Source organism: Drosophila elegans, unplaced genomic scaffold (assembly GCF_018152505.1).
Source record: "Drosophila elegans isolate 14027-0461.03 unplaced genomic scaffold, ASM1815250v1 contig_208, whole genome shotgun sequence".
Taxonomy (NCBI): Eukaryota; Metazoa; Arthropoda; class Insecta; order Diptera; family Drosophilidae; genus Drosophila; species Drosophila elegans.
The window spans coordinates 24,839,284-24,865,959 of NW_024545578.1; the positions used below are offsets into that span (position 1 = coordinate 24,839,284).

The window sequence follows — 26,676 nt, forward strand, 5'->3', positions numbered from 1 at the left end:
AATCAACTGATGAGAAAAGGAAATGAAAAGTCAACATAGGGCACACAATATGCACAATACACAAGGGGCGACTGCAGAGTAAAGAGTGGAGCCCAGACCCAATCGAATCCCAAGCTGAAGCTGCATCCCCATTGCAGTGGGGAGCTGACATTAGCTGACCGCAGCGACTGGGCCTTTGGCTCGGCTTTAGCCTCGGAGTCAGCCCAATTGGGGGCTCATCGAGCGGTAGTTGAAACGAAAATTACTTTTACTTGTGGATTAGAAAAAGGCAAGATTAACCCAATGACTCGGAGTGGAAATACCGATGGCTGGGAATTAAGGACTTCAAGTGAAGTAAGAGGTAAATAAGTCATTGGGCAGGGAAAGAAGGATACTGAAACAACAATATCACTATAAAATTCTACTTAGAGATGAAGCCCTACTTATTACTTTCGGGAAATCTAGCAAACTCTTTTTTAGCTGCATTGTTTTGGTGGCAATTGTATACCTAAGTCTGTATCTTTTTCCACAGCTAAACAACCCGGCTATCTGCCCTGATCTGATCTCTGCTTCCTGCCCGCTCCTCCACTCGACTGCATCTTTTGTCTACTGCGTGCTTCGCCTTCTTTGGGATGGATCTTTGCGGGCATCTTCGAAGATCGTTCGATTTTGTGGCGCGCTATTAAATTGTAAATTGGTTGGGCAGCGCTGCCGCTGCGGCAAACGTGTCTGAATGCCACATCGTATTGAACCGGCTCCCCACCTCCCTCCCCCCGCCTCGATCGTGAGTCGAGGTAATTTGCTGGCCCAACCCGACTACAGTTCGATGCTGGCCCGACCACTTTTGCTGCTGCGCATGCGCGTGGTTCGCTTTGGTTTTTCTGTGGTCTCGCTGATTGTCGTGGTTGCCCCGTCGGTGCCCGCTCTCCTGGACCACCAGCCCCTGTCACGGGCTAATCAATTCTTCCTTTTCATTGCGCTCGCTCTCCGTTCGGTCCGCGCTCGCCACCGCCTCTTCCGCGCCGCGGTTTATCAACGCTTTATTACACTGACGTTTTGTCAATTTGATTGCCATTGATTTGGCTCTTTTTTCCGATTCCCGATTCCCTCGCTCGGTTTCCCACTGCCGAGACCTTGAACTGTCTCCTCACTGTCACTGGCTGCGACTGTTTACTGAGGTAATGGCTCGGACTCTTAATTGCTTCCCGGTAACGAGCTTTTATCCACCTCTCGGTTTTCTTTTCGACTATTTCACTTTCGCAAAAGGCGGTGGAGCCCAGCACTTGATTTTTATGCAATCGATTGTTATGATTTCGGTTTTCGGGTTTCCATTTCGTTTTGCTGGTGGCCAGTTATCGAAAAATTGTTTCGCATGCTGTAAATTGATTTTGTTTGCCGCATTGTGGGTGTTGGCAGCTGCAGATTGGAAACTGGAATTGGATTTGGAAATGGAAATGGAGTGGCTTGGCTTGGGGTGGATAGCTCTGCCAGCCCGTCGGCGGGTGGTTCACACGCTCCCCTTGCAGGTTCTTCAACCTGACACGGCCTGCGATGATGCCTAGACTCTGATAACCCAAATGACAACTTCATTTCCAACCCATTCGGTGTCCATTTTCAAGCCCATCTTGATCCCGTTCCCTGCTCACATTACATGGCCCTCAGTCGGACGGGGCACTTGTCGTGGCCATCATCATCATCATCATCATCATCGTCATCGCCATCGTGGCGAGCAACAATCAAAGAAACCATCGAAGCCATGTCCAATCCTCTACCTGCCCAAAGTCAAAGAGTGTCAGCGAATTGACAACTTTATTGCCTCTAAATATGGTTAATGACCGCGGCCAACTCCGAGCCAGCCGAAATTCTTGTCAACATATCGAGGGCCATTAACAAAAATAATGTCAAAAGTCTTTAATTGTTTCCAAGTGGTTTCCCTCTCGGATTCCCGCCCACTCATCCCTGACCCCCCCTGCCCGCCACTCACTCATCTGCGTGGGCTGAACAGACGCCTTTGCTGATTTATTTAAATTATAAACAAAAGGCCACAAATCGGCGGGGCATGGGGTCCGAGCAGGAGGCTCAGGGGGGCCTTTGAAATGCGCCGCCATCAAATTATTGCTCTTGGCATGGACAGTTGCCACATGTGTGTGCCCCATGCCCCACACCGCACCCCCCAACCGATACCCCACTCACCACAGACCGCTCCTCGCGGTCTGCTGATTAATATCTCACAAATTTTTTGGCTCTTTGACGGATTATTTCCCAACTCGTTCGCTCGCGCTGACTTTAGTGCTGCGATTTGTTCCACAAATGCCGAACAGAACAAACAAAAAAATAAACAGAATTTAGCACATTTTCCATAGATGGCTTTAGAAGTCTGGTGTTTATTTTGTTCTCGGTGTGTTTTATGGCTTGCTTAAGTGCTCGGCCGCAGATTGATTGAGCTATTTGCAGTCGCTCCGGCCAACCAGCCAACAAGCGAGCAAACTCCAAATATAATTTGTGGATTTTGATTCTGGCTGCCGTATCAGTGCCAGTTCGAGTATTCCGATTCAGCGAATCGGTCGATGCTTGGAAGGCCACCACCATCTTCGGAGTGCGCTAATCAAGTTATCTATGGGTTGGCTCATTTTCATTAGATTCGATTAGAGGGTGTCTGGGTCGCGTTTATGAGGATTAATGACTCGAGTGGGCATAAATTTGCTGCCCAGCTCAAGCCCGATCTCCCATTGCCCATTCGCCATTGCCCATTGCCCATCTCCCATCTCCCATATCCCAGTTATATGTTGGAGCAGAAGCAGTTGCCACAGCAATTTAATTTCCATTTAAAAGGAGAAGCTGCCACCATTCCAAGCCGTTCCATGAGTAGTTTCTTGTTTGCCCCACCAAATGATTAATTAGTCTATCCCCACCCGAGCCATCTGTATCTATCTGTGTCTTGTGTGGTTGCGGATTCCATCTGATGGTTTAATAATAAGACAAAATTGTCTATTGTGCAAAGAGTTTGAGCTCGCTGATGACCCAAAAAAGATGAGTTCAAAAGCCAAACTAAATCATATTTTGTCGGACCAGATGGCAAACGCACAAGAAGAGATTGCGGGCGTGGAGGAGGGCCACAAAAAATTGCTAATTGTTTGTCTTTGTTAAGCTTTCGTACGACTCGCCCCGACGATACTTTCTACAATTAAACGGAGATGTTTTTGTTTTTTTTTTGGTCTCCGCTTCACTAATCTGCGGCATGTTGAGGTTGTTGGGTCTTTTGTGGAGTGATTACCTCAGCAGTTGGTATTTGGCTATTTCTGCACTGGGATTTGAAAGTGAAAGCCCTCGGTGGGCGGCAGTATCATTACCCGATAGCATCTGGCTTTGGGGGAGTGAAGTGCAACAACATACCTTCGAATCTTCGAAGAGCGCGGAGCTAGAACATGTCAAGATATCGATCAGGTGACCCAGTGCCTGAGGAGTCGGCCTGTGCCCCATTACCGTGCCCCAATTAAGACCTCACAGCTTATTTAGGGTTGCCAATTTTATTTAATTTCCACTCCAGCTCCCCTGCCTCTGCGGCGGCGCCGACCGTCGTCAAACATTTGCACGTAAATTGTCAAGGAAAAAAAGTAGAATAAATATTGACATTGCGTTGTAATAACGCAGCATTAACAGCAACAGCAGCACGAGGAAAACCCAAAATGGCGGCTAACGACGGAAATGAAAAAGCAATTCCCCAAAAGAAACGGGAGCGAAACAGGAGTGGAAACAGGACGGGAAACAGGACGGGAAACAGGACGAGAGCCAGGACCACTCAGCCAGGCCGAAAGCTTAATAATGTAAATTTTGCTCTAAGCTATTTCCAAAGACTAATGGTGCGTTTAGTGAGGGTCGAGCAACCCCTGAAAAAATCAGAGCGGCAACGCAAGCCAAAGGCAGCGGGAAAAAAAGAACTTTCCATCACACGTCGCAAGGTGGAGCGAAGAAGAAAATCGGCATAAGGCTACCACAAGATTGCGTGTGACGCCATCACGCCTCACACCGCTAAGATCCCAAAAATTATTAAGCGCTGGTGATTATGCAAAGAACAACAGCCCTTGGGCGAGAGGAAGAAGTCTCGGAGAAAAAACAGTTGAAGACTGTACAAAACTGCAGCAATAAGTAATCCTACTCGAGAAAAAAACAAGTTTATAAATGTCACTAATAAAATGGTATCACTAGTATATTTATATCAGCAATAATAAGAGAGACACTAAACAATTTAATGCTTAAGATTTAGTAAATTAAAAATGTGTTCAACGGAGGTTGTTCCAAATGAGTGTAATAACTATCTTAATACTATAAGACCCAGCTAACTGTTTATGTTATGTTTATCTCTCCATCTTAAATGGATACCCCGTTCGGCTTTCCTTTATCAAAATACAAAAACATCGGAGGTCGCAAGTCCTGAAAAACCTCTTGAGCCCATGCTTTCATCTTTATGTCAACCCATCGATTTCGCTTCGCATCTTTATTTCGCATTTTCCGCTCCTCGGGAGTCCTCCCTCATCAGGATGCCACTTAAGACAACTTGCAACCCCAGTTGGCAACCCGGCCGCCAGTTTCGCGCTTCCTGGCTAGAAATTGTTTGTTTGGGGATTTGCATGTTTTTACACAGGCCTCCACTGCTTTCACCCTTCCTGGCGGCTCTATGAGAAGTTAACGCATATTTATTGTTGGTTTTTGTGCACCTTTCGCCGTTTCGTTCTATTCGTCTTTTGGTTCTCGGTTCTCAGATTCTAGCTTTCATGCTTCAATGAAAATGTTAATAAACGCCTGTCCTGTCGCCCCATTTTATCCGTATCCGTATCCGACTGTCTGTTTGTTTGTGTCTTTGTTTCCCGTTGCAGTGAGGGCGTGGAAAAGCCTTTGGCGCCTAAAATTAGACTTTCGTTCGAGAGTGAAAGTGGGGAGCAGTGAAAGCCGGGGGGGGGGGAGGGTGGATATGTGTATGCCGGGCCCGACAACTCAATCAGCTTGATTAACATTTCACTGTGCAGCCTTGGCATTTGCCTTGCATTAGCCAGCGACGTCTCAAGTGTTTGTTTTGGTCCCGCACCCCCGCCAACGCGATGGGAAGAGGGGCGATGAAGTGGCTTTCGAGAGAGCTGAGCCTGATTTCACTTTGGCCACAATGGATTTATTGTTTACTGAGTGCTGGGGAGGCCAAAAGCCTTGCTAAAAGGCTCTTTAGTCGTGGAGCGTAGGGGGAAGCGTTTGGCAAGGATTTCGTCCCGAGGAGCTTAAATAATTTAAATGCCGAAAGAGACGCAAGTGTTGTACGTGACATGCGAAAGCGCCCCACTGCCAGCCACCCCCGAAAGAGTCCCTCCAGAGAAATCAACTCGAAGTTAAGGAATTGGAGATTCATTCCACTGAGCAAGGTCAAGATCGCAGAAATTGCGATGACGCAGACCAGAGATCAAAACAAAACATTAAGAGTCGAAAACAACAAAACCATTCCGAACACTGTGAGAAAAGTAGAAAAGCAGAAATTTGAAGTACTCACCTTTTGAGTTAATCGAAACACTTCTGCTGTCTGCGATCGGAGATAATTCTTATCCAGATTCGAAATGTCAGCAAAACTTTCACATAAACAAAAACAATAGCTTGATTTATTCGAATGATCATCTTTGATCCGACTTCGCTGCGAAATGAAACCTCTTCGGACGGAAGTCTTGGCGTGACTGAAGCCCCGAAACCGATCCTCGAACTTAGGGTCCAGTTGTGGGCCTCAAGTTTAGCGTTGTGTGGGACAGAGTCCGCAAATCGATTTGCCGTTGGACGAACTTCACAAGCAATTTACTTAATAATCAAGAAGAGCAGATTCCGAATATGCCCCGAAATATATGGTACACGGTACATGGAGTCGTCGTATTTAAATTTTATTTCAAACACCCAAACAAGGGCCTGCAACTCGCTTACATTTACCGTTAGCAACAGCAACAGCAGGAGCAACAGCCAAAAGCCCCAAAAGCCCCAAAAGCAAGAGCAAAATAATAAGAACACACGCGTTCCTTCGGAGACCCACGGAAACTCCTGCCCCGCCATCGTGACTCCCTTCACGTGAGCTGAAATTTAAGTGAGTTTTTCTTTGGCGACGTTGCCGCCTTTTGGCTTTTAATGACGTCGACGACGACGACGACGACGACGACGCCGACGACTCTGGGGCATGCTTATGCACATTTCGAGGCACAAACACACCCGTGCACACGTGTATTTATACAGAAATTTAAATTTTAAAATAACAACCTTCTTCTTCCTTTCTTCCCCATCATCTTTGGCCCGGTCTCTTGCTTTCGGCTCCTTCGCCAGTTGCTTCATTACCTGTGCACCAGAGGGCTTCTCCGGGAAGAGTACGAAGCACACAGCAGGGCAGGACAGGGCAGAAGTCAACTGCCGAGTGGGTGGGTCCTGTCTGGTCGGGTTTTGGTCCTGGTCCTGGTTTTGGTCTTGGTCCTGGTAGCAAAATGTCATTTTGTCACGCAGCGGACGCAACTTCATCATTCGGCCCATCCCATTTTCACTGTGGCACAGTATCTGTCCTGATCATTATGTTTATTAAATTGCCACACGCAGACGTACACAAGACGGAGAGATTTTCATTTTCAAGCGAAGCATAAAAAGTTTTACTTTCCACCTCCGCATTCCGCATTCCAAGGCGGCATAACTGAGTTCCCTAGCTCTCCAAAGTTCTGCGTGTTCTACAAATGATTCCTGCCCCTGTTCCCCAGTCCAATTTGCATATTTTCGTCAGTGTGCATGGCCTCAGGTGTACCACACACACACACACACACACACACACACTCTGCCAAAGAAATGCATACAGGGAGGCTTGTTAAGGCCGGTCGACATGTCAATTAGTCTGGAAAAGCCCTGCAGGCGACCGACATTCCCCCGCTCCGCCCACAATAAAATTTACTGTAAAATAAAATAAGCTACAATTCCTGGTAGAGCGGAACCTTCAGTGGCGCGTTTTCCTAAGCGTTTCTCGGGAAGTGTTTTGAATCGGTTGTTCGGCTCGAACTGCCCCAGAATGTCCTACTTTGATATAAATAAATATAAATACCATTTCCAAGACGATGACATCTCCCTCCACCCCCGAGAGTCATAAACCACTTCAATTCGTTTGTTTTGTTTCACAAGTAATTAAAATGTGTCCCAAATAACATCTCGTGGGACCCAAGTCCTCCCACCTGCCTTGTGTATCGCTTTTCCCTCGCTCTGCGAGTCAATAAAGTTTTAACAGTCGAAATAAATAAATCTATTTTATTTTTATTTCCATTTTTATCCTCCTCGCCCAACTTGAAACCAAGACCCCAAGGGAGAGGGGCGCATGACACCTCTAGAGCTCGTCATAATTTGCATGTGTCTCGTATTTTTATAACTCAAAGGCAAACACCTCCAGCTCTCGGTTTGCTCAACAGAAGGAAAGCAGAAGAAAGCAAATAAAATTCGAGCAAAATTTGACAATATCTTTCACCGTTGCCCTCCCTCGCTTTCGCTTTGCCCCATTTTATGTTACGTATTTATGTGGCGCTGATTTTCACACAGACCCCCCCGCTCAGTCCCCTCTTCAGATGAGTTGTCTATGTTAATTTTTATTTATCTTATTTATGTATTGCCTCCTCAACACATATGTGCAGATCTAACAAGAGCGGCAAACAAACCTGGCAGTCAGGGGAGGAGCTAAGAATACATTTTCCGAGCCGATTTTCGCGTTTTTTCTGCCTTGTGCCGCGTCGTTTTGTTTTGTCATCGCATTTTATGTTGACATTTCCATTTCGGGCCTTGTGTTTTGACAATGAAAACACTTGTTTATGGCGCAAAAGGGATAACGGAGCCGTACTGACAATCCTTGCAAAACAAGCCCATCTAAAATATTCATTTCCACTTTAATCTTTCCGTATCCATTCCCACAGTCATCTTAAAATTTAAGGCAATATCAATTGCTCTTTCTGCGGTCATTTCTTAGTTTTCAAAAATATTCAGTAATATTACAGATGCTTGCAACCAGTTTTCATCTTTAAGATGTGCAATTGCTCTCCATTTTCTCACGCGGCTTTTCGGGTTAACCGCATGGCAGCCACGAAACTCAAAACCCAATCAGCCACCATGCACTCTATATACTCCATATGCACATTATATCGGAGCGAACCGCAAATTTCAATTAGCATTAGAGAACAGAGCGGTCAACGCGGGACGAGTGGGACGTTGGCGCGATTTTTGTGACATATTAATTGATGTGTCAATATTTGCATAAATCAATAGAGTGACGAAACTGAGCTGGATAACCAGACCACACACACATCGCTGACCGGCCCCCAAAGTATTTCCTGCCCGACGCCGTGTAATTTTCGTTTTGAACAGCGTTTTGCGCTTTCGATCAATTAACACTCGGAGAACTGTGGCACACTAAGCTCCCACTCAGAAGCCAAACCAGACGCTAATTATACACCTCACACATGGAGGGGGCACATCAAACGGACCAAATTAAATGTTTCGCTTCGTTCGTATAATTAAATGGAAGTTGTTGAACAAATTTGTACAGCCGTAGCTATAAATTTATCAGTCAGGAGGCAGGCCGAATTCGAGACAAAGTTGCATGTCAGTCCTAATTGTTGGCCCAGGTCGGCTCCTGCTGGAAGCGTTCAGGTGTCAGTCCACCCACGCATCCCATTCCATTCCATCCCCCCCCTCAGATGCCCCATGAAGGTTAACTGTTGGTACGGAGTACGAGGCACGTGTCGGGGACAATGATTTATGAAAGTGGTCAGCAAAGTCGCGTGGCACGGCGAATATTTATATTAACACAATGTGGAAATAATAATTATACATTTGGCGGTGTGGGATGGGAGGAGCAAAGATACAATTGAGTCTATTTCCCCGGCATTCTATTTGCTTTGCTTAGCTTGGCTTTTCCACTCATGTGGCAAACGGCATAAAAATCGAAATCGCAAAATATTCCATAGAAAATCGCATTTGGGCACAGCTTGTGGGCCATTTGGGCACGTGTCCTGCCCCAACTTGATGATGCTGGAGATTGTCGCAGGACCCGCTCGTCTCCTGCCAACTTCCCCGGCATTCTCCAACATTCGCCGGCATTCCCGGCTCTTTTCCCACTTTTCACACGTAATAAACGAAGCCGTAAAGCGCTGTTGGACGATGACTTTGGCCCAAGGCCCAAGGCCCAATGCCCAAGCATAAAAGTTTTGCTCGATTTTCGTGCCTCCCGCCATCATCTGCACCTCGCTTGGTGGCCAGTACGCACGATTTGTAGTCGTTCGTGCTGCGCCAAAGTTTCCTTCTTTTATTTCGTCTTTTTTTTTTTTTTTTTTTTTTTTTTATTTGGCTCTTTCTATTTTTCGTTCGCCATGAAATATAAATAACATTTTCAGCGTTGAAAAATTTATGAAACACGCCGCCGCAGCTGCCCTGCTGCCATCTCATCGATTTTCAGGGCCAAAACTAAAACTTCATCTTGGGGCATTTTCACACTTTATTAAAGTCCCTCTTTGGCCGGCTAAATAAAAGTCGAAACTTAGTTTGGCAGTTTGTATAGTTTATATAGTTTATATATAGGAGGTTCAGGTTCAAGTTGCTACCCGGCCCTATGCTAATGGATATGGATACGAATAGGAAAAGTCCGCCCTGCGAGCCCACAACTCGCGATTAGATCTGGAATTAGGTTTATCTTATGATGATGATCTATGCGATTGTCATTAAAAGTTCACCCAAGGACGTTCTGCTCCGTAAACTCCAATCCGAAAGTTCTGCTCGGCACATTCTATACCCCTATTCCCCTGCCCCCCCCACCCCCCACTTGTTCTGCTAAGAAATGCAATTGTTTTGCTTGCTGCGTTTCCTTCTGTTTTCGGTCTTTTGTTGTTCCTATTTTTTTTTTCTACTTTGTTGCCGCAAAATGAAATTGGGGAATTTACTTTAATTTGTTTTTCGTGCCGCCGCAGCAGTTGCGCCCCCGACCTGCTGCTGCTTCCCTCCCCAGCTCGCTTTTTAAAATCAATTTCATCTACTTTTGGTCTTTCTCCCCCTCTTGCGTTTTTTTTTTTTTTTTTTTTTTTTTTTTTGTTTTGTAGTTTCGGGCAAATTCAATTTGGCATAGAACTTCATTGCTGACATCGTGTGGGGGTGACTGGGTGACTGGGTGGCAGTGGCTTTTGTAAGTTCGCATGTTTCAATTGCAATTTTATTTTCAGTTCTCTCAGTTTCTTTTTGTTTTCCACTCAACCACAAATTGTTGCATTTGTTTGTTTGTCAGACGAAAATTCTATTAAATTTCTCATCGGTTTGCATATGTGGACAGGGCAGGGATATTATGTGAATATCGCTCTCGTCCTCTGTTCCTCTATTCACCCGTCTTTGCCCGAGAGGAGACATCGCTTTGAGGTGCGAAAACATGGCCAAGTCCTGTCCCGCACAGTCGATTGTCGCCTGCCGCCTGCCGCCTTCCGCCCAACGGAAGTGGCCTCCAACGGCGTCTATCGCCCCTCGCCAACGCACCTGTTTGGTGCGTGCTTTGTTAGCACAAGCAAGAGCAACAAAAAAAATGGCTCTCCAGGTGCCATCCAGGTGAACAAGGGGTGGGGGGGGGCCTTGTTCCCGCCTGTCTCTCCACACGCCCAAGTGTTTGGAATTTCATTAATATTTTATTACTTTTTTGCCGTTCTCTTCCTGGGAAGCTGGTGCGTTTTGTTCTTGAATTTATTAAAAGCCAGGCGGATGGCAGAAAAAGTTGTCCGTTCGGGGGTCTTAAAGTGCACAAAATGCCCTCAGATTCAGTCACGAAAACTCCCCCCACACACACATGGGGTTTGGCCAACTGCCAGGGCAAAAGTTATTATGTCCCCCACATATTGATGGCCGAACCGAAAATGAAATGAAAACAATCAAATGACAACTGTGGGGCGCGCGAAAAGAATTGTCTCCCGGCTGGAAAAGTTTATCCCAAGCTACGGAAATTTTCAGCGGAGCCCAAGTGCATGAAAATAGTTGGCGAAAACTTTTCCCAACAGTCGCCGAGCGAAGGAAGCGAAGGAAGCGGCAAAAGAGTTAGAGTAAATCATTGTGGGGAAAAGCCAGCTGGCGGAAAAGCAGAAGAAGTTTTCGCTGGCTTAGAGGCTGTGGAATCTTTTGTGTGCCCGCCCACTTGGTTCTCGTTCTTGTTTCTGTTGCACCTGACAAAGCGGCCATTGTCTGATTTCGAGCCTGACTCCGATTCCCAGCCCGATTCGTAGGCACAGCCTTGGCACACATCAAATGGATTGTATTGTGTGCCGTGTGCAAAGAGGCCTCGGCACAATGGAGATTTTCACTTTTTTGCCCACATACATCTGCAATTAAATGGGTGGAAAGGGTGGCAAAGGCATAGCAATAGGCATAGCACTCGAGTGAGGACAATTTCACTTTTAGATGAGGCGAAGCAAGGAAAATCCCTGGTACATTCTATCATCGCTTGTAGAAGAGAAACGTTTTCCAGGGCACTTACCGCGATAAAAATGTGTTAAATCTCTTTAAATCATCAGTTACTCACCTGCAAGAGAAGAAAGAGAAAGAGAAATTTATTAGCAAACATTTTCAATAGCCGGGCAGCCCCCACTTCAGCTGCTCCCCTGGCAAATCACGAACAAATTGCCTAGAGCCGCTCACAAAATGAGAAATTCCAAACGCAACCCCCCCCACCGCACTGAATAATCCCGAGCATTATTTCCACGAAATTAAAAAATTTACGCTTACACAATTAATCTTGGCAGCCAAGCGAAGTTGATGGGACGGGGAAATCTTCATCAGGGTCAGCGGAGCTACGAAGAAATTCTGAGGAAAATGCACAAGATGCTCACACAGAGCACAAGCAGGAGAATGAGAATGAGAATGAGAGAAAGGAGAATGTGGCACGTAGCGAACGCTAATCAAATAAAAACATTCAACAACATTTACACATTGATAGCTACGCCAGCGAGGGAAAGAGACAGAGTGCCGCTGCCTGAAACCTGTTTCGGTTTTCAGCTTTCGGCTGTCGGGCAACTATTATTATTTTACGACACCCGCATATGCTGGTGTCCTTTGGACGAGCCCAAAGTCCTTTCATTAGGCTCGCCACGAGGGTGGGCGCAGGTCATACGATATGTACAGAAATGCCTTAAAAAAAGAGCAGGACCGCTACCAGGCTGTCCTGTAACCTGAAGCGCTGTCCTGCCGCTCCCGGCTGCTAAGGCTGCTTCGACTACTCCGACTGCTCCGACTACTCCAGGCCATTGTAAGGCGATATACTGAAAATGTGCTAAAAATGTGCGGTCGTCGGCCGCTTCATTGTGCCTTCAAATGTACGAGAATCGGAGCTGGTGCGTACGAGTATCTGCGTATCTCTATGCAGGCGCCTAATGCACGACTGGAAAAGATACTTTGCCTTGCCTTGTCTTGTCTTGGCTTGGCTTGGCTTTTATTTCGGTTGCGTAAAAATTGTCAACGCAACTATCATAAAATTTCCATTAGCGTGGAGTAGCTAAGAGATACTTTGCCGCGGGACGCTTATGCTGCCACGAAATACTCATTTCCCATCGAATAAACAGGGAAAACGACGGGCAGACGGGTAGACGGGCAGACGGGGGAACCTCTTCTCAATTACGCTTAGTCTGTAGTCTTATCTAGGCACTGGATCTGCTTCCGTTTGATGAATCCACTGCCTGCCATCCGCTTTCCTTGCCCGCCTCTGGCCTTCCCACGTAAATTATTTTTCGCATTGAAACTATTTCAAGTGGCGACGCGTCCTGAAGGAGGAACAGAGAAGGAGGCTCAAGGATATCCTGCTCGGATCAGGACCTCTTGCTCTGCCGCTGTGGTACAGCTGCGACATTTTCCCTACCTACTTTGTATCTTTCATCTCGGTATCTGCTGTATCTCTCCTATTTCGCTGCCTATTTGTTTTGGTCTCCAATGTATCTTAAATTTTATTTTATTGTTTTCCTTCCTTTGTTGGGTTTTCCACATTCGCTAGCGCAGCGGCATAAAATGAAAATCATTTTCCGAGATTTACTTCGCTCTCCTCTTGCGTTGTTGTTTTCCTTTCGGTTTTTCCCCACTCCATTCCGTGTGATAAGGCGGCCAGCGTTGTTTTGCTATTTTTATCGCCTTCGCTCCTAATGATGAAATGTCCCGGAGACTTTGCCTGTCCTGCCAAAATTTTATTAGTGTTTTGCCTTTTTACGGGCAACGACAGATGTCTCCAGTCCCTGGCTGCTTATCTCTTATCCCAACTGCCTAATTTTTGGGTGTTGGCCGCTTCAAGGTGCCAGATTTTGGGGCATTAAAAGTTCTGTGTTCTTTTCGGTTTGTTTCGGTTTTTTTTTTTTCGGTTTATTGCACGACCAACTGTCCATTCAGGGCAGTGCATGTATAGAGTAAACGGATATATATCGGTCAGAAGTTCCTATGCGGCTCGCCATTGAGCACTTCCGCCCAGCTGATAAATGAAATCTTTCAGCGACTCCGACTGTACTGCTGTACTGCTGTACTGCTGTACTTTTGCCTGTTCTGAGTCGAGCCGAGTTGAGATGAGTTGCTTTCATTCAAGTGGCACACATTATGGTCCGAGTATTTATAGAGTCTCAGATATTTTATTAGCGATAGCGACAGCTGCCGCCGAGTGCCGGAATGTCGCGGAAATCATCTTGCATGGTAAGGGGGCTGATGACTGAGATGGGATGGATGACAACAAGTGCATCTTGGTTATCGGTGGATCGGCTGAGACCTCCCAATACCATTCACTCCAGCGATCCCGTCTCAGACGCGAGTTCATCGCAAACCCCATAAAAGGGCAGCCACAGAACTTGTCATTACGCTTAGTTTTTACAGCTTCTGGAAACCCAGAAGCATAATTTTTATGGTTCGCCCAGGGACCCTGGGGCAACCCTTTGTGCCACCCCCTGCATGCAGCGCTGACTGATGCAATTAAGAAGCAGAAACAGAACAGTGCTGAAAAAATATGTAAAGTGCTCGTAAAGATTGGGGGGCGGGGACCCTGAATTTGCATTCAGTTGTGAAACATTCTATAAAAAATAATAAATTTAATGTTCGACAATAAAAGCCAGCGAGAAGTACAAAAACCCAAACAGAATTCACATATTTTTTATGACTTTTGCGTGAATATTTCTTTGCTGCTAGTAGTGGGTGGAGGGAGGGAAGGGACACAGGACGAGACAGGACTCTTATTTTTTTCTGTACGTCAGCAATCGTGCAGCAATTACAGTAAACAACAATCATCAAGTCGGGCAGGGCGTGCCCACCCGCGAATGAGTGCCGAGACAATGTGGGATTTCAACAAATTTATATGCCACAAAACATTCATAAACAAGAAAGAAAGCAAACTTCGGCAAGCCGAAGTTCATATACCCTTGCAGCTATCGCAAGAATTAAATATTTTTGAAAACATTAAAATTATGATTTACTTGCGTATATGTTTAAAAACATTGAAGCTATGACGATTTGCAGCTTAATTATTTGATTGTTCTTTTATATATTTTTATTATTTGTATGGGAGCTATATGATATATTCGTCCGATTTTGATGAAATTTAAACCATAATTCTGAAATATTTAACCATTGCTATATGTCGAAGAACTAAAAAAAAAATTAAAAAACAGCAAAGTTATAATTTTTTTTCAATTATTTTTCCGATTGTTCCTATGGGAGCTATATGCTATAGTCGTCCGATTTTGATGAAATTTTAACCATAATTCTGAAATATTTACCCATTGCTATATGTCGAAGAACTAAACAAAAAATAAAAAAACAGCAAAGTTACAATTTTTTTCAATTATTTTTCCGATTGTTCCTATGGGAGCTATATGCTATAGTCGTCCGATTTTGATGAAATTTTAACCATAATTCTGAAATATTTAACCATTGCTTTATGTCGAAGAACAAAACAAAAAATTAAGAAACAGCAAAGTTATAATTTTTTTTCAATTATTTTTCCGATTGTTCCTATGGGAGCTATATGCTATAGTCGTCCGATTTTGATGAAATTTAAACCATAATTCTGAAATATTTAACCATTGCTATATGTCGAAGAACTAAACAAAAAATTAAAAAACAGCAAAGTTATAATTTTTTTCAATTATTTTTCCGATTGTTCCTATGGGAGCTATATGCTATAGTCGTCCGATCCGGCTCGTTCCGACTTATATACTACCTGCAATAGAAAGACAACTTTTGGGAAAGTTTCATGCAGATAGCTTTAAAACTGAGAGACTAGTTTGCATATAAACGGACGGACAGACGGACAGACGGACAGACGGACAGACGGACAGACGGACGGACAGACGGACGGACAGACGGACAGACGGACATGGCTAGATCGACTCTACTAGTGATGCTGATCAAGAATATATATACTTTATAGGGTCGGAAACGTCTCCTTCACTGCGTTGCAAACTTCTGACTGAAATTATAATACCCTCTGCAAGGGTATAAACAAAGCCAAACTGCAGCTCCCTACAAAGTTCGCTAAAGAAAACATATCCAGTGGTGGCTAAGACACACATATCACTATGCCAATTCAATTTTTTTTAAAGAAAAATATATTCTAAACATTTCGTCATAAAATAGAATACTTTTTCAAAATGTTTACAATTCAATTATAATAGAAAATTTGTGAAATTAATATAGTAGTAGTATAATAGTAACAAAATTAAAATCATCTTTCTAAAGTCGTAATAAAAAAACACTTCCAAGCAGGAAAGAATCTACAGTTTAAAATTCCTAAATTTTGAATTGTTTAAGATATGCTGACAACCCTAGCCAGATTCAATCTGGCACCCTGACTCCGAGTACCAAAAACGGGATGTTGAACAGATTTCGATGCCATTTGCAGGTTCCCCAAACACTAACTCAGCATTAATTTCTTGGGGTTCAGGCTGGGATCGAACTCTTCTCGCTCCCATAATCGGCTTTGGCAGGGGAGTAAAATCGAATTATAATATGAACGACTGAATGGGTTCGTTTTGCTTCATTCGGTGCGAGGCCAAATGAGGCATGTCGAACCGGGAAAGGGGAAAATGCCTGCCTTGGTTGCCTGTTTTTCCCGACTAATCCCGAAATGACAAAACGCCGGCCGAGCTGATGCAGCTCGAATGGAGAACGGGCACGTAGTGCAAGTGAGACGGCCACTCAGCAAAGAGGAGGGCTATAGAGATTTCTAGCCTGTTGAAGCTGGCTCGCAGCAGGTACTCCGCTGTGAGTCTTGTAGCCAGGTCAGGTCATCTGAACACCTAACAAACTCGCAGTCCTAACTGCCTTGCTCGCTTGCTCATTTGTGGTTGTCTACGCGTTGCGGCATCATTATCGCCTGTATTCCTGGGATCCGCTCCTTTTCCCTCTGAAGTGTGTGGGCTTAAAGGTCTTTTGTGCGTCCTTTCTTTTGTGTGTGTGTGTTTTTCTTTTCGCAAAAACATAAAGAACACGGTTGAGCAGAGAAGGCGTTGTTGGCCTCCTGCTGTTAACGTGTAATTTTCCCAGCATTCCGCTGCCATCCATAGCCATGGTTATGGCTACGGTTCGCCCCTCCTGCCCTCCCCCTCCGCCCTCCGCCCTCCACCATACGACCCACAGCTCTTTCTGCCCTCGACATTTTGAATTTCCCCGTCGCTGTCAATTTTTCTATTCTACCTTTTTGCCACTCCTTTTTTCAGTTTTGCTTTTTCGCCTTTTTTGCCTTTTTTGCTTTTTTGCCTGCTACAAATCGCTTTGATTTACATAATTCTGCGCACATTTCGACGCATAGTTTTCCCCCGTTGTTGTTGCTGTTTGTTTGGGTGTTTGCATATTTTTTGACAGCTGTCAGGAAGTAATAAGTTGGAATTTCGTTCGGTGCCGGCGCCTAGTCTGCATCTCCTGACATTGACAGTTGTGAACGAGAGAGACAGAGCGCAGAAAAAATCCTGGCCGACACTTTACAAATGTGGCAGCCAGAAGTCCCAGTTCACCAACAATGGCAACAAAAGCAGCCAACAACACAACGAACCAAAATCAAATTCGAAAATTTACCATTTTTGTATTCGATTGGCCCCCAAACAGGTGCCCCCAAATATGACAGCTGGGCTTTGTGGTGTCGTTAAGGGCCTAACGCCGGCCGAGGTCCTTTCTCAGGTTGATTTTGGGGATTAGCCGATAAGCGGCTTAGCTGCCAGCGAGGATTAGTGAGCGGAAGCCGCTTTCAGGCCAAAAATGGTATCGCACATATGTACATATGTATGTATTTTTATCATGAAGAATATAATTCTTCTAAATAAATAGTTTGCAAAAACAGATAATTGGTATTTCTTACTTTCTTTCTTTTTTTAATACATACAAACAAGTTGAACTTTCGTAACTACGATATAAAGAATTTAGTTTACCTGTAACTTTACTTTCTATGGTCATCAAAACTAGTTCGTTTACATTTATGATTAAGTATAATTCCCTTTTTTTCAATTATTTTAAGTATACCTAGAGAAATTTCATTTATGTATACTATAGTTAACTTTCTATAGATGCGTATTAAAGGCAATGCGTGCTGAAAACTATTCTCCATCATTGTTCAATCGAATTCCGCCTTCAAATGCTGTCCAAGGTTCCTGCTGACTCACCGAAGCTCCCCCTTACAATCTGTGACGCACAGGAAGCCCCGGCAAAAGGCACTCACTCAAAAATACTTATAATATTGCCCCCCTGCCAAAACCGAAAACCGTAAATAGCCAGCGCCGCGATCTTCGTGGAAAACAAGTGGGAGCTGGGCGCAAGCACAAAATTATTGAAACATGCCCATGCCAAGATGCGAGACAAGCCGACAAGTCCGATCGAACCGAATCACTTGGGGAAACGACCGCACCCGTGTAATTACACCACGCCAACCAAACAAATCGGAATTGTTTTGGTTATGGGGCCAGAGGCACAGCTACAGCCACAGACGAAGTGTTAGCAAGTGTTAAGCTGTTCGAAACAATTGTACGAAAGGAGATTTTCATTTTGCAAAATTGTAGCCAAGACCAAAATAAACAAAGTGGCCTCATTAGGGCGGGCCATAAACTAATCGGGCGCGGCATAAACAAATAATATTCCATTCCATTCCGTTCTTTTCTGTTCTGTTCGCTGCTGGAAAACTCAGTGTGAGAAAATCGAAATGGCTATGCACTCTGATTCCCGACACCGATCCAATCCCAATCTGAATCTGAATCCGATGACGATTCCGATTCCGATTCAGTGGGTGACCTTGCTGAGCTTCCATTTTCGAAATTAGTTGCGTGTTTCGCGGCTTTTTTTCGCTTTCAGCTTTGGCATTGTTGAGGGGAATTGTGATTGGCTTTGGAGGCCATCTGGAGTTGGATTTGGACTTGCCTGCGGTTTGCGTTTAATAATGCAGAGTGGCCAAGAGCGGGTCGGTTTTTTTCGACCTAATTTGGCTAATTGGCGGCTGACAAATCAAGCATTGAGACATTGAAATGTCGGCCTGCCCGCTTCGAGCAGATTTTCACACATCAAAACAGCGTCAAAGTGGGAGCGAAAGAATTTCCCACTGCTTTTCCACGCGTATACTTTTCGCTCTTTCCTGTTTTTGGCTTTTTGGCAATTTTATGACAGGCACTGGGTTGCGAGAGAGGGGGGGCGGGGAAAAGCTGGTGCCTGGTGAAGTGTTGAAAATTTACGACCTTCGCCCGCCCAAATTTGCACCCCCTCTTGGCGCACTTCATTCAATTTCATTTCTTGCGCCAAAGCAGAAAAAGGAAATTCTCGCAAGTCTTCGGGTCTCAGGAATTTATTGTTTGCCAGTTACGAAATTTATTTGTTGCTGTAAATGTACAATTTTTTCGCTTTGCTGCCAGGTAGCGGGTAGCGTACACCCACACGTTCTCCGCCCGGTTCGATTTCCATTTGATTTTTATTTCGTTTCAAAGCTTCAATTGTTTGGCAATTGTTTTTATAACACCACAAAAACGCTGAAAGCCAGCAGAAGACCAAGGCGAGGACGGGAATGTGCGATGACTACGACGAGGATGAGGATGAGGATGAGGATGAAGATGATGATGAGGAAAAGGCGGAGCAGGGGAAGCTCAAAGAGGAAATGCCAGAAATAAAGTTATGTAAATTCCGTTTTATGTGTAAGTTCAAATGCCAAGAAGCAAAGTCGGAAATAATAAAACTCCAGCATGTCGAAGCATGTATGTATGTATGTATGTCTGTATGTATTTGTGGTTAGTGTGCTCATGGTCGAAGAAAGGAATTGGTTAAATATTGGATAGGTCTGGAAGAGCCTCGAAGGTGCTGATAGGTTTGGCTAAACTAGCATAGATCAGCAGCAAGATCAAAAGACATCTCAACTCCCGCAAAAGGCAATTACCGAGTTTGTTAAGATTCTTCATTTCTACCATTTTATATTTTTTTAACAAGCATTTTTTGATCAATTTAATATCTACAAATGTGAACAAGTGTATCCCATTTTTTATGACTTAATAAAATTACCTAAGATGATAAGATGTAAAAACAAATATTCAAAGAAATGAGACATTTTTGGGAAATTGCTCATTGAAATGTTATTTTCATATCAAACTTCATAAGGTACTTTTCTATTTAAACAAACCAGAACAAATGAGAAATTTTAAGTAACAAAAAAATATATATTTTGAAGTGTACCAAAAAATTTTTAACTGTTTTGAGGACCTTGTTTTCCAACAGTGTACAATCGGCCACTGAAACCGAACTCCTCTCAGAGGTCTCGAGTATTTCCCAGCCGCAGGCATTTTGCGGGGATGGGGACACCGTCTGGGATTCCCCTAATTCCTGACTGACTGACTGGCAGAGAGTATCCTTTTCAAATGCGCTTTGTGCGCGGGCTATTGTTGCGCTCGCTTTATTAATCAGACAAATCGTGAAAAAACGCGCTCAGTTGGAAAAAGGGAAATTATGAAATATGAAACAAGAGCGGGCTCAATGTCAGACGAGGACCACTCCCAGCGCTGGGATGCCGCCTTAATTTGTTTAATTTATGCAAAATGTTTGTCCGCATTCGGCGATAAGCGGAGTAATTTGTTCAAACTTGTCGCAACCTTCCCTTTGCCTCAATGATTTTCGAAGTAATAATTACTGCCGACTAGCAGATAACATGGAAATTCACACAGAAATTTTACTATTAATTTACTAATTTTACTATATTGTGCTTCTTGAATTTGGCAAACACTTAAGTTTTTTTTTGCTACATAACCAAAATCAAATAATGTTTGTCATTGTTCTTAAATTTTGATGATTAAAGTAAACAAAATATTCTCTTTTTAAAATAAAACCTATTTATGTTTTTTTTTTTTCTTTTAACACAACTTTAGTTTTTGAGTTTCATACGGTTTTAGTAGCACAATTCAATTTAAATCAACAAATGCTTTTATTTTAAATGACAAGGAAACAAATTGAAGACTTTAGCCTTTTGTTTAAACTAAACACATAAATATGAATATTGAATTGGATTTCTTTGTTCTTGAATTTATAACAAGGCATAGTCCTTCCACTTCACTTATAGTAAATTAAACAACCAAGCATTACAACTTTTCTTGCTAATAAAAAAAGCATTATAGCATTATCTCTGAATTTGTAACTATGGAATCCTTTAGCTTTTTGTTTAAACCAAACACATAAATACGAGTATCGAATTGGATTTCTTTGTGCATGAATTTATAAAATGGATTTGGCTTACACTTCACTCACAGTAAATTAAACAACCACGTTTTTAACATTTCTCAAGCAATACACATTTTTTTTGTAATTATTAACAGCATTACAACCTTCTTCGCTCTAAATTTGTAACTTTGGAATTTTTTAATTTTAACACCAAACACATAAATATGAATAAGGAACTCGATTTCTTTGTTCATGAATTTATAAAAAATGAATAGGCTTACACTTCACTTACTATACATATAGTAAATTAAATAGTCTTTTTTTTTAATATTTCTCAGGCAATACAACTATTATTATTATGATTATTAACAGCATTGCAATAATCCCTCTGAATTTGTAACGATGGAATCCTTTAACTTCAAATTAAACACATAAATATTAATAAGGAACTCGATTTCTTTGTTTATGAATTTATATAAAATGACTACGCTTACACTTCACTTACTATACATATAGTGAATTAAACAACAACTTTTCTTGTGATAATTAACGGCATTACAACATTAATTCTGAATTTGTAACTATGGAATCCTAAGCATGAAACCTAGTGAAATGTTCTAGGAATTGAAAATCGGTGCACTATCGTATATCCTTGGGCATAATACCGGATAATACGGATCGGTGGCAACCGCCTCCGCCGAACTCAACTCACCTTGTCTGCCGTGCGTCCTCTGCGCCGTGTTGTTGGCCGTGTCCGGCGGACGGTGGGCCAGGTGCTGGTATTCGTAGTCGTAGTGCGACTGCTGGGCGGCCTGCTGGTTCTGTTGGTTCTGGTGCTGCAGCGTCTGGCTGCCGTGGGCGGCGGACGCGTTGAGGTCCGCCACCGGCCGCCCGTGACCGCTCATGGGCAGTGTGCGTCCCTGGGCGTGCGGATGGGCGACGGCGAGGGCATGGGCATGGGGCGGGGCAGGACCGCCGCCCGAGTCGCGGCAGTCGAGCGTGGACTCATACTCGTAGGGATTCATGGCGGTCGCCTCCAGCGGACATTCGTCGTCGTCCGTGTCCGTGCCGCCGTCGTAGATGTTGTCCGTGTGGCGGTACGCGTGGTGGGCGTGCTGCTTTGAGAACTTAATCTTGGCGGTTTTTTGGGGCTTTTGGCCAGACAGCCGGACAGCCGGACAGAAGAAGAGGAGGAGAGGAGGACTCCGCGGTGGGAGTGGGAAGAGCAGAGCAGAGCAGAGCAAAGCAAAGCAGAGAAGAGAAGCGTTGACTTTTGCGGTCACTCCCGATTATTCATGCACTCGACAACACTGGCGCACTGCACTCGAAAACATTTTTTACTGGGCCATTTCCATTTCGATTTCCATTGCCAGGCGGTTTGGTTAATACATATAAAGCTGTTCCAACAAAATCACAACTTCGACTCAATTCACAGTCGGCCGAGGCCGAAATAATATTTCTTGGGGCCTTTCCTTTCCTTCAGGCAATCGTACACTCAAAAACACGGGGGACACACACGATGGAGTACAGAGACGCGACGAGTTTCACGGGGGGATTTTTGTTTGTTTTGGTTGCGCGGCGAGGCGATCGTTTGGAATTTAGTTAGAATTCGACAGATCGAAGCATCATCTCTTGAGGTTTTTCACGGTTTCCCAATTTGCAATATTTGCAATACTTTCAATATTTTCAACTGGCAGCAGCGCGCTTTCCTCGCTACTTTTCGTATATCCACATTTTCCGATTGTGGAGGCGAACGCTCGAGCGGCGACGTCGAGTTTGAACCGAGAACCGTTACAGCCGTGCGAGGCGAGTTTCAAAACACGAATGAGCGCAAAACGGACCGACAAAGCGAATCTGTGGGGAGAACGGTGGAACGGAGCGGAGAGAGCGAGAGCGCAGCTTAGAAACGCTCTTCGCTCTCACTCTCCGCCACTCGTTCAACTCAACGAAGACCGACGATGGAGATGTTAGCCGAAAGCCAACAACATCCATGCACAAATGTTAGCGAGTGCTGTAAAGAAATCCCCTGCAAGCATTTTCACGGCAAACACTACTTTGTGACTGTGTTGAAATTGTGGTTTTTGAAGTAAGCTAACATTTTAATGTTTTTAGAAATAAATCCAAATTAATTGTATCTTTTGCAATAAAGATTGGTTTTCTGTTCTTAGTTAGTTAAATACTTTTGAATTTCAGTTTTTTCTTGATAAATCCAAAGTTTTTTATATTCTGGATCTGTATTTAGAAGTGACTTGAACGTGACTTTCCATCGGATAAATACTCATTTCGTTCGTCTAAGATATGCAGAAATGTTAAAATTTAGGCAGTCATCTATGCTCTTTCTGCGCTGCTCTGTCGTTTTTCGTTCAGTTGGCAAAGCAGAGAGCGAGCACAGCGCAAGTGTCGTGGGAGGAGAGCGCGCGCTGCTTGCTCATCTTCTGCGCAAGTCAATACGTCGGCAGCGCTGCCAACTGCAGCATCGCTTCAGAGAGCAGTAGAGAGCAGGCAAGAGAGCGGAGCAGCGAGAGAGAACTGGTCGAATCTCTGTTTTGAAGGTTAAAAAGTGCGTTTAATTTTTGGCCAACAACTGTTCAACTGAGGGGAAAAATGCAGGGGAGCGGATTCTATGCCACCGTGTTACGCGCTGCAAGACTGTTTCGTTCAGATTTATCTGCGGCTGGCCTAACAGAGGTGTAATAACAGAACCGCCGCCGGCTTACATCGACACTGTTGGCGGAAAAATAAAATGTTACTTTACGAAATCGAAGTGCCTCTGTTAACAGCATTTTGAATAGTTTTTGATTTTCACCAGGAAATGAAATAACAAATGCAGGTGAATCCCGAAATCACTTGACGGCAGTTTAACGTAGGACAATTTTTGCATATTTCATGTATTTCTTTAGAGACTAAACTTCAGTGCAATGTAACATATAACCATATTTTAAGACAAAATTTGTTTCTGTTCTTTGTTTAATATGTAGTGATGCAAATTATCATAAGACTTTTATAACCATTTTGTAATCTTAATTTTTTCTACATCATAGAACAAAAGTGAAACATTTTCAGATTGATGAATGAATTTTTTAAAAACGGAAGCATTCCAAATGGATTAAAAACATACCTCTTTAACTCACAAATACATATTAAATATGGATGAAGCGAAGGCTTAAGTTCGCATATTCGGAATTTCAATAATTAAATAAAATATTTTTACATACAATATATATTCGACACAATTATGTTAAAAAATTAAACCATTTGCTAGTTGCAAATTATTCATGTGACATTGCTTCAATATTTGCAATAAACTTTGGAGCAGCTTAAATAAATTAAACTCGAAATAAGTTCTTTACTTTTGAGTTCCCACTGTATAAACGTACACATGTATTAGCACTGTACAATACATATTTAAGTTTGATTTCAAACCAAAGCATTTAATTCATATATTATTTTAAATACTTTATATTTACTAATAAAAATAACAACTTATTCACACTAAATGTTTTTATATTTATTTGAATCTATTTAACAACCTATTATATTGTTTTCTAATATCAAAAACAAAATAAAAGTATAGTTTTGATAAGTGTTTTCTGAAATCAAGTACAGACAGTACTAAAGTATATGCATTAATTCAATGCTTAATAATATAACCGCCATACTTTTTAGTTTAATTTCTATACCGAAGAAAGCTTTAGTTTTAGGGGGCTTTAGTTTTATTTTGATAATTTCGTGGTTTTCATTTAATACCCATCTTATACCCTAAAGTTTTAAATTAATCTAATAATATTTGAGTTCCTATAGCAATTGTTTTTGTTGGCTGTACCTCCAAAGTGGGAATTACATAAAACAGTTTTTCATTTACTAATTATGTTGTCAGATTCTGTGGAACATTCTCACACAGCCAAAAAATATCCATCGACTTCATTAGCGCTGCTAAAAGTTAGCCAGCGCTGGCGAGGGGAGACGCAAAAGTTTCAAAACGCTGACAAGTGAAGTTGTCATTCAGCACCCAAACCAGAACCGAACCGAACGGACCTGGCCAAAAAGTGTCCGAAACAAACAATGGATGGGGGGGCATAAAAGGGGGCAGGAGCAGGAGGAGGGGGCGGGGCGGGGCACATGGCCGAGAAAAGAAGCAGAAAATTGCGTTATAAGCAAAGTAAAGGACATTTCGCTAATGGCTTAACTTTTGAGCGCAGGTCGCATCCTGCCCCACGTTCCACCAATTCTCTGCCATGTAGCGGAAGTTGTTGCTGAAGCTTTTTTGACAGCTTTCCCAGAACGCGAAGGACACGCCGCCGGGGCACAAGAAGAAGAAGAAGAAGAAGAAGCCAAAGAAATTGTCATTTCTTTCGCCAGTCTGGCAGTGTGGCAACGCCGCGTGACGCACATTTTTTTTTGCAGTCTGAAAGTATTTGCATAGGACATGGCGCCCTGCCTTCCCGATATTCCCCGCTGTCGATGAAAAATCAATTTCCTGTTGTACGCAAAAATGTTTTTGAATCTTTTGAGCTGAGGAGCGCAGGAATCCCCGACTGCATTTGACACATTGAATATTATCTGGAGTCTGGAGTCTGGGGGCCTCGGAAGGAACTACGATTTGGCTAGTTGTGGATTCGGTTCTCTCTTTTTACTTTATTTTCACCCATTACATGTCGATCGTTTCATTTAAAATTCATCCACGCATATGTACAATTTTGAACTCTATTTTTTACATACACTGGTAAAAAAAAAACAAAGTAAGTCCAAATATTTTTTACTCAATTTAAATATTTGTCTTTGATTTTGATCCATTGAGATTTTAGTTATTTTAAATTTTTTCATTTGATTCTTTTCAGATTTGATTTAAATATCTGAATAATTTAATTTTAATTTAAAGTGCATTTATACAATGTTAAATCTAATATTTTCAATTCTAATTTAAATTGTAAACATATGCATTGTATTTAATGTTATGATTTCATATTTAATTTAAATGTTTAATATACACTTATAGATTTAATAGTCAGATATTTATTTTTACAATACCATTTCTTTATGTCAAATCAAAAACTTAAAAAAAAAACTTTAAAATGTGTCGTGTAACAATAAAATGTGTCATAAAAAACGAATGTCTGTCAAAGATTAGTTAATAAACAAAGATTTGTCGATGCAAGCGAGAATATAATGAAATTGTTGGTTGCTTTAAGCTGCTTTGGAGGACTTCCCAGGCCGGATAAGGTCTCAAATTTCTATTCCGGCCAGTGGGACTTCCTCCGTTTGTTGCAATTTAGCTTCAATTTTTGCAATTACTTTCGGCTCCCAGTCTTCGGGTCATTTGGAGTATCCTGTTTAAGGACAAACAGCTGCACATTGTCTTGCACTTGGAGCTTCAATCAAGAAATTTGATCGCCACTTAAAAGCAGCAGCACCAAATAAAAAACCCAGTAAAATTACTGACCATCGGTGGCACCAACAACAAGTGGCAAGCTGCCCTCGATGTTGCTGCTGCTGCTGCTGCTGCTGCTGCACAGCTCTTGACCTGAAAAGCATCAACTTTGAACCCTCGAACGGCATTTCCTGCCTCAATTTACACAGCGTTGGATGACCTCCCTCCATCCACTTCCCCTTCCCCGGAATGCTGCCCCACATATCGCATGAATATACGTATATATATAGTGTATATACTGCATCGATCGAGGTTCACGCAAAAATGTCCAACTTAACTTTGTGCTGGCATAAAAATCGAACAGGACACGCGAAAAACGGACAACGGACAACGGACAAAGGACAACGGACAACGACAATGACTGGCAGCACTTTGTGTCCTGGCCCACAAACTGCCACGCCCCCTCCCGCAGTTGCCGCTTGTAAGTGTTGGTGGGGTGGGCGGCAAATAAAATTACTCGAGATATTGAATTACGCGTTTTAAATTAAAAATATTTTTTCGCGATTGCATTAAACGAAAGGCGAGCTAATTAAAGGCGATTTTTCGTCCTTTCTGCGCCCTGTATCCTTTTCTCTTCGTCTCCCTTT

The 26,676-nt window shown here is 43.1% G+C and overlaps 1 protein-coding gene across 5 annotated transcripts in view; it reads right to left on the reverse strand.

Annotated features, from left to right (window-relative positions):
- Positions 1-22,495, reverse strand: part of LOC108143131 (teneurin-m) — a 121,643-nt gene extending 99,148 nt beyond the window's left edge. For 3 of the 5 annotated variants that reach the window (XM_017267375.2, XM_017267374.2, XM_017267373.2), the window contains exon 1: positions 21,374-22,494. In XM_017267375.2, the coding sequence (XP_017122864.1) occupies positions 21,374-21,686 (313 nt within the window). In that variant the 5' untranslated portion in view covers positions 21,687-22,494. Of the gene's footprint in view, positions 1-21,373 lie in introns of all 5 variants that reach the window. The other 2 variants (XM_017267372.2, XM_017267371.2) reach the window with 1 other exon arrangement.
- Positions 22,496-26,676: the final 4,181 nt, after the last annotated feature.